The sequence below is a fragment of the Urocitellus parryii genome, chromosome 2, assembly GCF_045843805.1.
Source record: "Urocitellus parryii isolate mUroPar1 chromosome 2, mUroPar1.hap1, whole genome shotgun sequence".
NCBI lineage: Eukaryota > Metazoa > Chordata > Mammalia > Rodentia > Sciuridae > Urocitellus > Urocitellus parryii.
In genome coordinates this window covers 178,233,099-178,249,926 of record NC_135532.1, presented here as the reverse complement: position 1 = coordinate 178,249,926, position 16,828 = coordinate 178,233,099, and the positions used below count along the sequence as shown (strand labels likewise).

At 34.2% G+C, this 16,828-nt stretch overlaps 1 protein-coding gene across 2 annotated transcripts in view; it reads right to left on the bottom strand.

Moving 5' to 3' along the window:
• Window positions 1–16,828, bottom strand: part of Fgf12 (fibroblast growth factor 12) — a 326,815-nt gene that overhangs the window by 142,730 nt on the left and 167,257 nt on the right. For both annotated transcript variants that reach the window (XM_026400287.1, XM_026400286.2), the window contains exon 3: window positions 14,026–14,129. In XM_026400287.1, the coding sequence (XP_026256072.1) occupies window positions 14,026–14,129 (104 nt within the window). The remainder of the gene's footprint in view (window positions 1–14,025; window positions 14,130–16,828) is intronic.

Genomic DNA, 16,828 nt, shown 5'->3' with positions numbered 1-16,828 from the left:
GAAGTTCTATCCAATATCTATAAGTGGACACCAGCTGGAACTTCTGGGACAGTGCTACCTCTCCTGACGAGAGGCACCATCTCTTCCTCCGTGCCCACTTCTATTGCCTAAAATGCTCACATGTTAGCTGGGGATGCAGAAGACGCCTTGTGCATGAAGAAAAAGCCAAATAGGTAAATCCAAATGAGTCTACTGAGTCAATCAATGAACCATCATAAAGTGATGTCTACCTCTGAACTTCTCACTATATCAGAAAACTTAAACCCCTGATCCCCTGTTAAACCATTATTATGGCATCTGTATTACTCACAACCAAACTAAATTTCTACTTAATTCAGTAAAATGGACTTAAGAAATCGTAATTAGAACATGGTCTTTGGAAGAAAAATCAGAAAAAATTCAAATTAGTCTGTGAAGTTTTGTGCATACATTGACAGCTCAAATTACACACAAAGTTATACGTGGGAATCACATGTAAGGCATGTTTGAAATGACTGCATGATTATTGTCTAAATCCTAATCCAGGACCCCCCTTTCTTTCCATGACCCTTTCAAGGGTTAAATAAGTACTATCAATAATTATATCAAGACCTCAGGCATAAACTGGAACTATTCTGGATGAACCAGGACATACAGTTACCCAATGGGACACTGATGTTCTCAATGGCCTCAAAATAAAGTTATTTCTTTCTAGTTGGAGCTGACTGAAATATGTCAGATATATTTTTACACATCTAATCCATTTTCTCAACAAATATGTTTAAAATTTTTGAAGGGTGTGTGTATGTATAGAGGTACACGTGAGGTACACTATAAATACAAGAGGCCATGGGCTTTAAAAATATACTACTTTTTGATCTGTCTCTGTCTACCACTATTCTTATTTGACCATCTATCACAGGTTTTGTTGTTTGTTTTTAATGTTCTCTTTTTCTTGGTGCTATCTGTTCAAAGAGCCAACTTCTCTGCAGATTTGGTTACAAGAATGACGCTCTTCTGTCTCTATGCTTCACCACATCCCTGTTCTAATCAAATTTCAAGGGCTGAGGGTATAGCTTACTATTAGAGCACTAGACGAGCAGGCATGAGACCCTGGGGTTTGAGTCCCAAATACACACACACACACACACACACACACACACACACTTCAATTAAAAATTAAAAATAAATTGAAAAATCCACTAATTTTCCCCTCTGCATTTAGCACTCAAAATTCCCTTTTCTTTTCCTCTCCCTGAGGTCTATGAATGACACAAATGATAGATTTATTTCATGTAGTACTCTTCCCTCCAAGTAAGTTATATAAGGAGATATTTCCAAGAAGGAAAGTTCCCTGAAGTTGAAAACCTGGTTGATGTCAGGGGAGGGAAGGAAAAAATACTGACCCGTGATTTCTTTATGATTTTTGTTATAAACCTAAGCAATATTTAAGTATGAAAATTACTAATATTTACATTGAATTTGGAGGGAATATAAGGGAAGACAGAACTAATAAGGCCAGACAATGTCTTTTAGAAATTAGGCTGGACCAGAAAGCCAGAATAAAGTCATTTGACTCCCCAGAAGGAGGCCATTAAATCCGCCTGCAGGAACAAGAGGCATGTAGAGTAAATAAAATCTTAGCTTTCTAGAAAAGTCTTGTGACTTTGAAAATTGATCATCTTCCTATCAATTTATCAGGTAAAAATAATGTAACCTAAACTGGGTTATACAAAAGGGCCATTATCCATTATTGGCTCATGTAACTGGAAAGTTCAGGGCTGGCTTCTAGTGTGGTATGTGTCTATACACTAACTTAAAGGAAGTAAATAAGACTTAGCTGCTCCATCCTTTGATGGCCCTCATGGTGTTAAGATGGTTATAGTCTATACCTTGTCTCAGCTCCAAATACAGTAGGGAAGAAGTATGCATGGTTACTCTTTCAGAAAAAGTCAAGACTTGAACTCAAGCTAGTTGCCCTTAAAGGTAGGATAAATACTCTGCAACCAATCACCCATGGCAATGGTGGCTAAAGATATTGGATTAGGTGAACTAGGAATCACCACCACAACTAAGAATGGGATTAATCCCATATAAACCTCAGAGACTGATGGCCAGGAACTGGGGAAAAGTACACTAAGTATCTTCTTTGATGTATCTACTGCTACTACTATTACTGCTTATGGTAAGCACTGATTAGCTGGACCATGCACTGCTTTTGGGCTTTTTCATGTATCTTTCCTTTTAATCCTTACTATAATTCTACAAAGCAAGTATTGCCATTGTTATTTCCACTTTACATATGAACATACTGAGTCTAGAAAGCTAAGACATTTTTCCAATTTAATGATGCAAAATAAGTAACAGAGCTGATTCCTAAAGCTCACATTTTAAAATAACACCTACTACTGTGTATAATTTACCAAAAAACATCATTTTAAAAATTAAGAAATAAAATGTAAAAAAAAAACTCAAAATGCCATACTATAAACATGTAAAAAAATATAAATTAATACACACACTAATATAGCTTGATTTGCTGATGACTAAAGGAACAATATAAATACTTTGAAAATAAAACTACCTATTGCCTTATTGTGCATAATGGCAAGATGGAAAGGAGAAATGTAATATTTGATATCATTTTCAAATGATTCTATCCAAGGTCCTCATTAGTGCTGCTCCGACAAACTGATTATTGCTTATATTCTTCAATGAAAAATGTTTCTAGAAACACATATGCTAATTTTAACAATTAAGGCTAGTCCTGGAGCTAAAGCATTAACATTTTCCAGAAGTTATAAAATCTTCAAATAGAAACTAAACTACCTTCTACTCAACAAAAGAAAAGTTACATCTAATTCAAGGGTGAACTGACAACCATTGGAAAGTGCAGAGAGTCACAATCAGGAAAACTACAAAGACTTTTAATACCAGACAGCCAATGAATTACTTACTGCCAGAATCAAACTGCATGTTGCCTCCATCCACTTACTCAGCAATATTTTAACAGACCTTAAAAACCTTCATATGGGAAATTCAATTTTCAGTGCTACCAGAGACACTAACTATATCACATATAGTGTTTAGCTGCAAAATGTTTGCATGTGATGGGATAGATAAAACATAAAAAACATTTCTAACAAAAAAGAAGAAAGGAGACTTATCAAAGTGCAAAATAATCATCTGCAATAACAGTGGATGCTAACTATTACTTAATACCTATTAAAGAACAACTGATAATGTGTTGATTCTTTCTTGCAAAAAGGCAATCTAACACCCCCACCAAAAAAAAATCCATATGACATGTTTCCAAGTAATAACTGCCAGATTCTTAGGCTTGTGGGCTTTCATATGTCCTTTCTCTTAGTTCAAAGAATACTCTGATTTTGTTCCTTACTATGTTAACTTATTTAGGTCAATGATCACTTTACCCCCCATTTTCCCCCAATATCTAATAGTTCACTTCTATCCTTCCTCCCAGAGTTGTTGTGAAATTTAAATACAAATCTAAAAGCACTTTTAAAATAATAAAAACTAAACAAATTATATTATTTATACAAGTACAGCCATTCATATTGCTGTGATAACTGCCATTGCTATAGCTACTCTCATAACAATTTACATTACTTACTCATTAGAGGATACATTAACTTAAAGGGGTGAATTTATCACTTATATGGATTTGAACAATTGATATTGGTTCATGCAGTGTTAAGAATCCGAGTTTATATAATTTGTCTTTGTTTATCTAAATAAAAATAAAAACTCTCATTAGTTCATAAACTACCTAATTCCTATTTGGGAGACAGCTGTATAAAGTTTATAAAGTAAACAATGGCTGTAATAAAAAATAGACCTTTGCAAACATGTTAATCATAATAAGTCACTGAAAGGCTAGGGACAGTGTGCTAAGTGCATCAAACTACTCATTAAAAATGCAAATTATTAAAATTACATTATTTTTAAGTGTCATTTCCCCAGATACAAATGTCAAAGCTCCCCATTATCCAAACCTTTAAGTTACATTTTTGCTTCCCAAAGATTGATGTGCTAGATATGCCAGACATTACTCTCCTAAATTTCTTTTCTCTTATCATTTCCTTCTTCAAACCTTGGGTAAGAAAAGGGATGGCAGGCAGAAGTGTGGGAGAGTGGGACTGGAGGCAGAGTCAGAGAGATATATTAAGATTATAACATTCACTTCAACTGGATGAACTAAAATAAAGAATTTAATCTTGCCCCCAAAGAAGGTTAGCCTTTGCCCTTGGTTTCCTAGAGATGGTCTTTGTTTACTGAGGGTCTTTGGACAGTGAGAGAATAACAAGGTGGTTTAAGATGGAGGCTTTGGGTCATTCAGTATCCATTAACCAGGAGTCTGAGTCCAGCTATATGGGAAACCTATCAATCATGTCTACTTTTTTGGAGCCCCAAATAAATCTCTAAACACAGAGGCCCAGGAGGTCTTTCTTTTCAGCAATACTTCTTGTGTATCTTAACTAGATAATACCAGAAGAGTAATGTATCCTGACTCTAGAAGAGGAAAAGGAAGTTCTGCATTTGATACTTCTGCTGGACTCTGCCAAACATACTTCTTATTTTATACTATATTATTTTCCTATAATAAAATAAAACTATGAGTAAAATAACAATAACTTTCAGTGAGTTATGTGATTCTTTCTAGCAAATTGTCAAATAAAAGGGTGGTTTTGTGAACAGCTGCCCCTCAAAATTTGCAGTTGGTGTCAAAAGTGAGGCTAGTATTGGGATGATGCCTTCCAACATTGTCTTTGGCCAAATGCCTTACAATAGGTAATGATGACAGTATGACAGTATGTGTAAACTTCAAGATAAATATCCTCTATTTTACCCATTTTTGTATGTTTAGTATATAGTATAGTACCTGGCATTTGGTAGAGCCAATCAATATATGTTGAATGTTGGTTTCCTGAGATCAACTTTTAGGACAAACCAGCATTGGTACAGTGGTTTGTAAGACCACCATAAATCTCTGGTCTATGTGATTATAGTTGATTGTCCAACTATTATATGAAATTTATTCTATTTATATCTGGAATATACAATGCTTTAAAATTCAACAAGTTTTTTATTGACAAACTCCCTTTATCAGCAAATATGAGCAACACCAAAGTTGGGGAAATCATTTGTCCCTTGTAGCAAAGACAAATATATAATCCTTGCCCATCAGCAACATAGAAGCCAAGAGCTAAGATGTTAATGCAGAAGGAACATCTGGTTCTCAGTGAAAATGTGTGATGGAGTGAAGTGTCATATTATGTGACGTTTGAGCTGAGCTACAAGAATGATTAGAAATTACACAGATATAGAACAGAAAAAGGCAAACTTAACAATATCAGCAATGATATGATAGAAACATTATTTTTATTGTGTATATATTTTATTACAATTATCTTTCTATATGTAAAATATATCACAAATATTCTAAACACAATTTGAAAATAACCTAGCTTTATAATCTCAGCGGCCATTTTTTTGTAGAAATAGAAAGCCCATGTGAGATCAAAGAGAACCTCAAATAGCCAGAATGATCTTGATAAAAAAATTTTGTATAAAATTTTTATAATTTTATACAAAAGGATACCTATCATTTAATTTATGTATACAAGATTCAGTTCAAACTACTTATATACTAGAAGATATTGATGTGAGTAAATTTAGAGAGAAAGATAGAGAAGAGTTTGGGCTTTACCTTCTCTGTATATGATGAAAATGTGCCTCCCCTCCTTCAATCCCCACCTAAGTGAAATTATTTAAGAAAACTTAAGTAAACTTACAAGCTTTTACAAACATGTATAAAATTCAAAGAGAATAAAAGATTTGAAAATGTGAAATTTCAGGTCAGAACTGATTAAATTAAATACCAAAAGTTTAAAAATTAAAGGCATTGCCTGGTATAAAGTGAAATTTGTAGAAAGGTCTGTTTCAACAGACTGTGAAGCACAGCAGTATTTCTTAAAGAAGATGTTTCAAAAACAGAAGCTTCTAAAATTCTTAAGCTTCTTTTCCTAGGGGAGAGGAGTAAGGTCTTAGAAAAAAAATTATGTACTGTGCTTTAAAAACTGTATTACTTATATGTCATTAAACACTGTTTTGGACTTCCTTTCAAAATAGTACAGTGAGTTTAAATTTAACTAAGGAGTTGAAGATCTTATACACTGAAAACATTTTTCCTGAAAGAAATGGCAGAAGACACAAATAAATGGAAATACATCCTACATTCATCAATTGGACTACTTAATATTGTTAAAATATCTATATGACCCAAAACAATCCACACATTCAATGCAATTCCTAGCAAAATCTCAACGGCCATTTTTTGTAGAAATAGAAAGCCCATATGAGATCAAAGAGAACCTCAAATAGCCAGAATGATCTTGATTAAAAAAAAAAAAGAGGATAAATAAATAAATAAATAAATGAGGAGGCCTCATACATATTAAAAAGCCAGAATAAAAGTATAAAGACAGATATACAGACGTATGCACCAATGGAACAGAAAGAGAACCCAGAAATAAACTTCCACATTTATTATTGAATCATCTTTAGGAATGGTGCTGAGACTACACAACAGAGAAAGGGGAGCTTCTCAACCAGTGGTACTGGGAAAACTAGATATCCAAATGCAAAAAAAACTGAAAGTGAACCTTTACATTATAGCACCTGCAAAAATTAACTCAAAGATTAAAGACCTAAACACAAGACGTGAAACTATAAAACTTATAGAAGAAAACACAGGAGAAAATCTTCATGACACTGGATTTGGTAATGATAATTTCCTGGATATGACACCAAAAGCAAAGGCTTCTAAAGTCAAAAACAACAAACAAACAAAAAACAAATGGACTCCATCAAACTTTAGAAATTATGGATAGCAAAGGAAACAACCAAGGAAATGAAAAGGTAATGTAAATATTTTCAAACCATTTACCTGACAAGATGTTAATATTCAGAATATATAAACAACTTCCACAACTCAACAACCCTTAAAACTCATTTAAAAAAAATAGGCAAAATAATTGAATAGATACATTTCAAAGAAGAAATACAACATGTATATGAAAAGATGTTCAACATCAGTATTAAGGAAATGTGAATCAAAATCCTAATGAAATATCATCTCACACTTGGTAATAGGGTCAACATCAAAAATAAAAATTAAAAGAAAAACAAAATATGGTAAGAATAGAGAAATATGAACCTTTGTGCACTGTTGATGATAATATAAAATGGTATTTCCATTATGGAAGACAAAATGGAGTTTTCTCAAAAAAATTAAGAATAGAATTATCATATGATCCAGGAACCCCACATGTGAGTACATATCCAAAAGAATGGAAAGGGAGATTTTGAAGGGACATTTGTATATCTATTTTCATATACATTAATCACATAAGCAAGAGGGGACAGTAATATATTCATCAACAAATGAACAAATAAAATATGGTACAGATATACCAATGAATTTTATTATTTCTTAAAAAAAGAAGAAATCTTGTCCTATGCTACATGGATGGATGCTGAAAACATTATACTAAGTAGAATAAGCTGGAAGGAAGGAAGGGAGGGAGGGAGGGAGAGCGGGAGGGAGTATGAGGGGAAGAAAAAAAGAGGTGAGGGAAGGAAGAAAGAAAAGGGAAGAGAAGATAAAAAAGAAAAAATTCTGCATAATTCCACTCACATGAAGTATCTGAAGTGGTTAAACTCTTAGAAACAGAAAGTAGGATAGAGGCTGCTAGGAGTGGAGGAGGAGGGGAAAGGGGATTTGCTGTCAATAGACATTCAGTTTTGTAAGATGAAAGAGGTTCTAGAGACTTGTGAAACAACGTGCATACAGTTAACAATACTTCAATGTACACTAAAAAATGTTAAGATGTTAAATTTTAGTTTTTGTATATCATGCCACAATTAAAGAGGGAGAAATAGAGAAAAGCACTGGAGTTAAAACTGTAATGAAGGTCCTCTGTCCAGATAGCAAGGATGAAGAAAATACATTAGGGTAAGGACAAAACATATTGCCAGGATCCAAGCAAGGTAAGGATCCCTATGGAATAGAAGGAGAACACACCAGTAGGTTTCAGCTGCATTACTGCGCTTCTGGTCCTGAAGGAGATGGTGTAGCCAAGTTCCTTCAGTCAACAGAAATAAAAACCCTGTGTGCAAGCTAGGGAACCAGAGCTAGGATAGCTGCTAAAATCAAGAACTGGATAGAGTTGTAGAGCTCCTACTCTAAAAAGGTTGAAATAAAAACATTTTAAAAAAATACTGCTATCTCCTTAAAGCAAGACAGAGTCATAGACAAAGCACCACAAAAAATGTAACTGAGCCAAGCCACAACCCTAGCCTGGGGCCCTGCCCTTTCCCCAATGTCACCCTAACGTAGGAGCCTTGAAATGTCTCTTTTAAAATCTTATTCAAAGGTCTACTGGAGGTTGTACAGAAACAACCAAAAAGTGCTAAAAAAGTAAGAGCAGTCCTCAGAGGAAAAGAAAGATGGGGAGAGGAGGAGAAATGTGAGTGGAGACCAAAATCCCCAAAACACAAAGAACAAATTCTAAATTCTAATCTAATCTAAGTCTAAAATGGCAATCAACAAAAATCAATGATTGGGATATGAATTCATTACAAGAGAAATTAACTTTATGGAAAAGTCTGATAAAGTATGTTAGGAAAGCTCAGAGAGATAGATGAATTAATGGATTTCTGTGAAAAGAAAAAAGTGAAGCCAGAGAACAAAAATAGGAAGAAATAAATCAAGTACAGGAAGATATTAAACAGAAAACATTCAGCATCCCAAAATGAAAAACACTGTGATTGAAATCACAAAACAGATGGCAGAAATCCTAGTCTAGATGAATTTGAAAGCTTCTAACTTAAATCACTTAAGTATTATCAGCACAAGAGATTGGAAAGCATGAGAGAGAAATAAGATGTGTATATAAGAGTTAAAATATTGTAGAATTAGAAAAGTATGATTCTTTGGATCATTATTCCATTCCAATTCCTAATAGGAAAAGATAGATTCACAACTACACATTATAGTGAATTTGCAGAGCAGGAGGTGGAAAGACAAAACATTTTTTTTTTTAAGTTTCTATTAAGGTTACCGACAAAGAGTATTAAACTTACAGCAAACTTTCCATCATCAACAATTGATGCCAGAAGCCAATGGGATTTTATCTTATTACTGTTTGAATTGCAATTCAAGTGTAAAAGTGAAAGGAAGACATTTGCATGGATATCAAGATGAAGTGAATTAACTACCCACAGACCCTCACAAAAAACAATAGAGATAATGGCTTAAAGGGAAGGTAAATTCAGAAGACCAAAATAGATACACATACAAGCAAAAACTACACACATTATTATAAAAATTGGTACGATTTAATGACTAACTATAAAATAACATTTATTTTAGAGAACAATTCATCAAAGTAGCTAAAAGAGTGGTAGTGTTTAATAGTCAATAAAATATCCTAGGGCCCATGAGCTATTTGGAAGACAGAAACACAAAAGTTATTTAGTAATCTATGTAATTATGAATGTATGTTTAAAAAAATAAAGGCAATCACTAAAGAAATAGAAATAAAGCCTAAGTTTATAACCTAGCCAGATAATTTTTTTAAAAGGAAAGAAACTTTAATAATTCAACAGAAAATAGAAAAAAGAAGAGAAGCACAAGTAGATGAAAAAATACAAGCCACAATGGTAAAAACAAATCCAGGACACATCAGCAACCTATTACAATACAAATTTTCAAATGAATCTTAAAACTCTAGTACTGTGCTACCAATCAGTTCATTTTTACCTCTCCTCTATTCTCCTATAGTTTGGTGAAAGAGGGTGTCATGGTTTTGATCTGAAATATCCCCCTCAAAGCTCTTGCAATGATTTGGCCTCTTACCTCATTATGGATTAATTCATTTGCTGGATTAATCCATTGATAGCTAATGGATTCTGGCTAGTGATTTCAAGGGGTATGTGGCTGGAGGAGGCAGACTGCTGGGGATATGATCTTGGACTATATTTGTACCTGGTGCATGTGCACCATTCTCCCTATGTATATCTCTCTTTCTGTCTCTGCTTTCTGCTCCCATAAACTCATGGGCATTTCTCTGCCATGCCTATCCACCATGATGTTCTGTCTCACCTTAGGCCCAAAAGCAATGGAATTGTCTGACTATGGACTTAATTTCTGAAATTGTGAGTCTAAAATAAAATTTTCTTCCTCTAAGTTGGTCTTGTCAAGTATTTTGGTAAGAGCAATGAAAAGCTAATGAACAGTGAGAAAACCAAAAGTAACAAGGAAATTAATTTCTATGAACCAGACAAATAACACTAGGTAAACAGTACCATTTGTGAATTCCTCTTGAGCTCTCAGCTTCTTTCGGACTTCTTCAGTTTGCCCAGTTACTGCCCCTCCTTCCACATACCCAGTTTATGTTCCATATTGGTGTATGCAGCTATGCCTTTCACAGGACATAGGAAATTGATTTTCAAGTGACCTTGAGCCTTAATGCATACCAAACACATCTCAGGAAAGATGAGATTAACAGCAGATTTTTAACTCTACACAAGGCCCTGCCCCTACCCTCCTGCTGAGGCACACCAGCCAGAGGTGTGGTGAGGCCTGATCCTCCAATATTGACCCTCTTAAATCCTATTACAGAATCTTCAGAGCTTCATCCCTTGTTTAAAGTTAAAAAACAGCATTTACTCTTATTAGTCCTAGCCATAAAGACAATAATTTTTTAAAGCAGAGACCCTGATGATCGATGTCAGTGATGTTATACTTAAAACTTATTCCTAGTATCATCACAGATCCATAACAGGGGGAAGCATCATGATTCTTGGTTATGAAGCTAGTTTAAGTAGAGAGGAGACCCAAAAAAATCTAGGTACCCAAAGCTTGTAACTCAATAGTGATTATTGACTTTACAAAGGTGTTTGCCGCATTGCAAAGACACTCCTACAGTCTAATTCTCAAAAGGTTTTTTTTGTTTTGTTTTGTTTTTAATCTCTCCCTCTATGGGCTTCAGGTCCCTGTGTCTTAACTGCAGTTCTATAGTTGAGGGATGAAAAAAAAATGCATCTCTTTAAAAAGCTGAAGAGGATAAAACCACTCCCCTCACCGCCCCACCATTCTGCACATGTGTATGCAAACATACACACACACATACACACACAGAAGGACACAGTCTCCTGCCTACAATACTGTGGCAGACTTCCTGAAATTTTCTTCTTCCTGGACATTTGGAAATTAACTCTAGTACAAATATTTGAACTCTACAGTTTTTGTGTAATTATTTTCTGAATTATGACCTTTTCAATATAACATGTGTAATAGTAAATAAAATATATACAAATATATATATATGTAACCTTTATGTATAAAGGTTATATTATTATATTACAATATATACCACATTCAGCTGCTTATTTAATGACTGATTGAGTCCTGAAATTAAAACTATACTAATTAATTAATGCTATTTAATTAAATTAATACTATATTAATACTATCTCTGTGTTTTAGCTTTTATTGCTTTTGAAATTTTACCTTAAATAGCTTAACTCTGTAATTATTCAAAACAATCTGTTATCTTTCTTTTTCTTATTTTGATTTTAGGTTTTAAAATGAATTCACAATAACTAGACACAAAGGATTGTTCAAACTATGATACACTAAAATTGAGTGCTTGTTATTTTACTGAAAATGTTTTTATCTTTAGATATTATTCTGAGCAGTAACTGCTGAAAAATGTGTGAGTGCTTCTTTAGTATATAAATGTGTACTTAGATCTGAATATGCTCAGGAGTAAAATTGTAATTTTAATTATTGTTTTAAATACAGTTTTATTTTTAATCAACATATGGCAATTTGACATATTTATGGAGTACAGTGTGACATTTTAATTCACAATCACAATGTGTAATGATCAATTCAGGGTAGTTGGCACATCATCATCACAGATATTTGTCATTTCTTTTTGTTGGGAACATTTAAACTATAATGACTTTAATTCTAATATGAATGACAGATATATTACTAATAAGCAAGTAAATTTATCAGAGATGCATTTAACTGAATAGTGAAAGAGCCTAATAAAACTGTTTGATAACTAGTTTACAGTCAAGTAGAATTATGTGAACTTCCTATATAACCTTATGTAATTTATTGATCATAGAAAGAAAGTAAGGGTAGAAATATTCAACCATGATTTTTTGTTGTTGTTGTACTTGCCAATTCCATTTATATACAGTACTCAACCGTCCAAAAGTAAACAATGTGCTGCTTGCATATACAAACATATTTGGTAATTATTTTTAAAAAACATATTCAGTAACAAAGGAATGATACAAAAAATATGATAATGGTTTCTTGGGATGGTGATGAGGGCCAGGAAATGGATGAGATGGGAGAATGGTGTTTACAAATAAAATCATAGGAATATTGCATTTCTTAAACTGGGTTGCAAATAAACATTTGCTTTTTGAAGTGTTGTTTTATCATTTTTGGTATTTTATCCATATTTCACATGAATTTTTTATTTATATATAACAGCAGAATGCATTACAATTCTTATGACACATAGAGAGCACAATTTTCATATCTCTGGTTGTATACAAAGTATATTCACACCAACTCATGTCTTCACACATGTACTTTGGATAATAATGATCCTCACATTCCACCATCATTAATTACCCCATGCCCCCTCCCCTCCCCTCCATCTCCTCTGCCCTATCTAGAGTTCGTCTATTCCTCTCATGCTCCTTCTTCCTATCCCACTATGAATCAGCCTCCTTATATCAAATAAAACATTTGGCATTTGTTTATTTGGGATTGGCTAATTTCACTTAGTATTATCTTCTCTAACTCCATCCATTTACCTGCAAATGCCATGATTTTAATCTCTTTTACTGATGAGTAATATTCCATTGTGTATATCTGCCACATTTTTTAATCCATTCAGGCATCTAGGTTGGTTCCACAGTTTAGCTATTGTGAATTGTGTTGCTATAAACATTAATGTGGCTGTGTCCCTGTAACATGATTTTTAAGGAATTATTTTTCTTTTTTCATGAGCTGGCAACTCCCATAGAAGAAACCAGAAATTGTGTGGTACAACATTAGGTACAGATATATCCTCTCAATGTATAACTGATTATTTTGAGAGTGAGACAAGCATCAGAATAGCATTAAGAACTTTAAGATATGTCAATGTTCATAATGCGGTCCTTACTGCTATGTAATTTTGTCAGTTTTAGATTCAAAAGGGGCATTAGCCAAGATGGTGACCAACACCCTTGTTTGAAAAGTCCAGAAAGAAATTCAAAAGGGGAAGTGATTTGTCCAAAGGGCTATCTAGATACTACCTAAAATTCAAATACTACCAAAACATCCCTGCCTCTAATCCAGAGCTCATTCCATAAAGTCACACGGCTTTTTAATTAAGAAGTTGTTTTGAAAATATGACTTTTTAGGTGCCACCCAGATTTATACACAAACAAAAACATAACGTATCCTGAAAATTTTCCACAACAGGACAAATATTACACCCAGGAAGACTGAAGCATTTTCTTTCTTAAGCTATCTTTTGTGCTGGAGACAGGGGTAACAGAAAAGGAAAAACATCTTCTCCTTGAATTAAACAGGTAAAATTCTAAAGATTAGGGTACCCTCTAGATGTGGAAGCCAGAAACAGAGGACTTGCAACACACAGAGTACCTGGCTCTTTTTCATGCCACAGACCACGATCTTTAGCAGTCTGAATTATAAAATCTTTATAATAGCGCTGAAAACTGGATCCAAAAACACAAAATAACTTAAACTTTCAAGTTGCTTCTTTAGAATAATGGCTTGTCCATTACCTCTCAATGCCAGTTTTCTCTCTCTCTCTCTCTCTCTCTCTCTCTCTCTCACACACACACACACACACACACACACACACACACACACACATACACACACACCCACTCACACACACACTACAAGGTACTTACTGAGCTGTAGAGATAGCCTTCGCCATTCATGGCCACATAGAGGCTGGCTTTCACCCCTTGGATGGCCACCACGCGCAGGCCCACAGGAATTAGATTGAAGAGGGCTAGAGTAACAAAAAGAAGACAGACAAGAAAGGGTCAGTGACCTTTTGAATAAACTGCCTTGCTACTCTCAATGATTCTTTTGAAAACTGAAGAGTTAATAAAGAAATTTGGTAGGAAAAAAAAAAGAAAACAAGAGAGACAGGGACAGAGACACAGGCGAGACAGAAATTCTAAGAACAAGAAGAACTGGTTTATTCTCCTCTCATCTCTGACCACCAATAACTGCCCATATAACTTCAGGTACCTTTTATAACTCATCTAAAATAAGGGGGTCAGATCAGAAGATCTCTAAGGACCCCACTTGAATCTAAACTACTAGGATCCCTGCTCCTCACAATGAACACATCCCTAAAAGGAAACGGAAATAGGCTTGTGCTCTCTAAATATTTGAGTTGCCCATTGCTCAAAAAAAAAAAAAAAAACAAAAAAAACACACAGTCAGCACTCCATATGTCCACCCAGAGAAAAAATTCACACACCAGAAAAATATAAAGCAGATAATCTATGTTTCTTTTAACAAGGTATTGCTGGCACTATTTCAGTTACTTTTGAGACTACAAAATGAGCATAAGCAGAAAGCACTACCCCTACTCTGAAAAGATTTGCATTACATATAGGGAAAAAGCCATCATATAGTTAAGCTCTGTAGGTGGTATTACAGATATGAATTAAATATCTCATGACTGCATGCATAAGTGAATATCTCTGCAGTTCACTTTAATATCCTGACTCAGTTAGAAGTCCTTATCCGCCTTTTCTATTGATAAAATCCCCATCAGTTTTGGTCTTCTCAGTTTTGAATATAAGATGCACATAAATTAACATAAAAGCTACCATTAACCAGGAGTGCTTCTTTTTTCTGGGTTCTCTCAACTTGGGATAATAAACCACTTACACACAAACACACATGTATAGATGCACACACACTCACACACACAACACAACACAACACCGTATTTGTATTTCAATCAAATGTTCATTTGAAAGTTTTAGAGGATCAAGCCTTAGACCACACATTCCGTGTATCAGGATTTCCTTGCTAGCTGTCCTTTTTGAATTAGGATCTTTGGCTCTTTGGACTTGTTTCCTCATTTGCAATAAAAGTGCAGAATACATCTTAGAAGTTGCTTAAGGATTAATTGTAGGCTCAATTTAGATTTGAAGTACTTATTTTCGTGTTCTTTCCATTGTCCTTGTGCTACTGAAATTGCTTAAGAATTATAAGACCTTCAAATCTACTTGTGGAGGAAAAGCTAAGACATATGGAATAACCTGATACAGTGTATAATTTACTTCTATAATTAAATGTAATATATGCATTCTATATATATTTCTATTTTCCAGAAGTTCAGGGAAATGGAAGATCTGCATGGCCTCAAGTACTCAGGAAATGCTTCACACAGACTGGGGACCTGAGTTGACACTTGGGGCAGAAGTTGAGGGAGCAAAGAACAGAAAGACAGTTTAGTGGGGCAGGAGTTTTGCAGACTTGTGGATTTGTGCAGGAAATGATGGGCAGGTTGGAAGCTTCATATTAGGGAGAAATGAGAAGGAATGACATATAGATAAAGTAAGGATAAACAACTAAGAGCCTATTCCTCTAAATGTAAAGATTTAGACTTTGTCAAATGGGCAAGAAGATGTGTGACCTATAAACACTAGAGCAGCAACACAGATTTTAAAATTGTGAAAGATTTGTAGATAACATAGTTGCTAAACAAACCTCTCAGAGTGATGGGACTTTGAGCCATTCATTTAATCTCACTAACTTAGGTTTCCTATCAGTAAAATGGGCAGAGTTTGCTTACTTTTACTGTATAGAGTTTATAGAAGAACCAAATGCATTATCGTGCTTCCAAAAATGTTTTATAACACAGATGTGCCCTTTATAAAAAAAAAAAAAGTTGACATTAATGATTGCTACTTCTGATTGGTAAATAAGGTTATCATGAGATTAATGTAAAACCTGATATATTTCATCAGTAGTATTTTTGAGTATATATTCAGCAACTCACTTAATGCTATAAAAGGGAATAGTTTATATTTGTGCATCATTTAATTTTCAAAGTGCTGATCTCATCAATTGTATTTAATCCTCAACCATAAATGTTAGGGAGAGTTTAGGACAGAATAATGACTACTATAACTTTAGAAGAACAAACAGATTCAGGGAGGTAACTCAGGTAAAACCCATGCCTGAACAAAGAGTTTTTAGCTCTCTAAGATGCTTATGTTAAAATACCATATTTTATCCTCCTATCCTCTTAATTTCTCCAAATACCTATTCTTACTTTCTCACAAATAGATGATTTAGCTAGTTTCCCCTACATATTCTATAGCTAAAGGTAGCTCCTATGGAGTCAATACTGACCAGTGAGATGGGTCTTTAGAACTCTGAAGAATCCCTCCTTAAATACAGTTTATAAGCCAGACATGGTGGAACATGCCTATAATCCCAGTGGGAAGTTGAGTTAGGAGGATCACAAGTTCAAAGTCAGTCTCAGCAACTTAGCCAAGCCCTAAACAACTTAGTGAGATCCTGTCTTAAAATAAGTAAATAAATAGGGCTGGGATATGGCTCAGTGGTTAAGTTTCCCTGGGTTCAATTCTTCACAAGGTTATACTGTGTAAATAAAAGCAGACACTGGAAAATATCAAGTTCAATGATAATTTTGTGAGAAGGGATAAGGAAATCTAA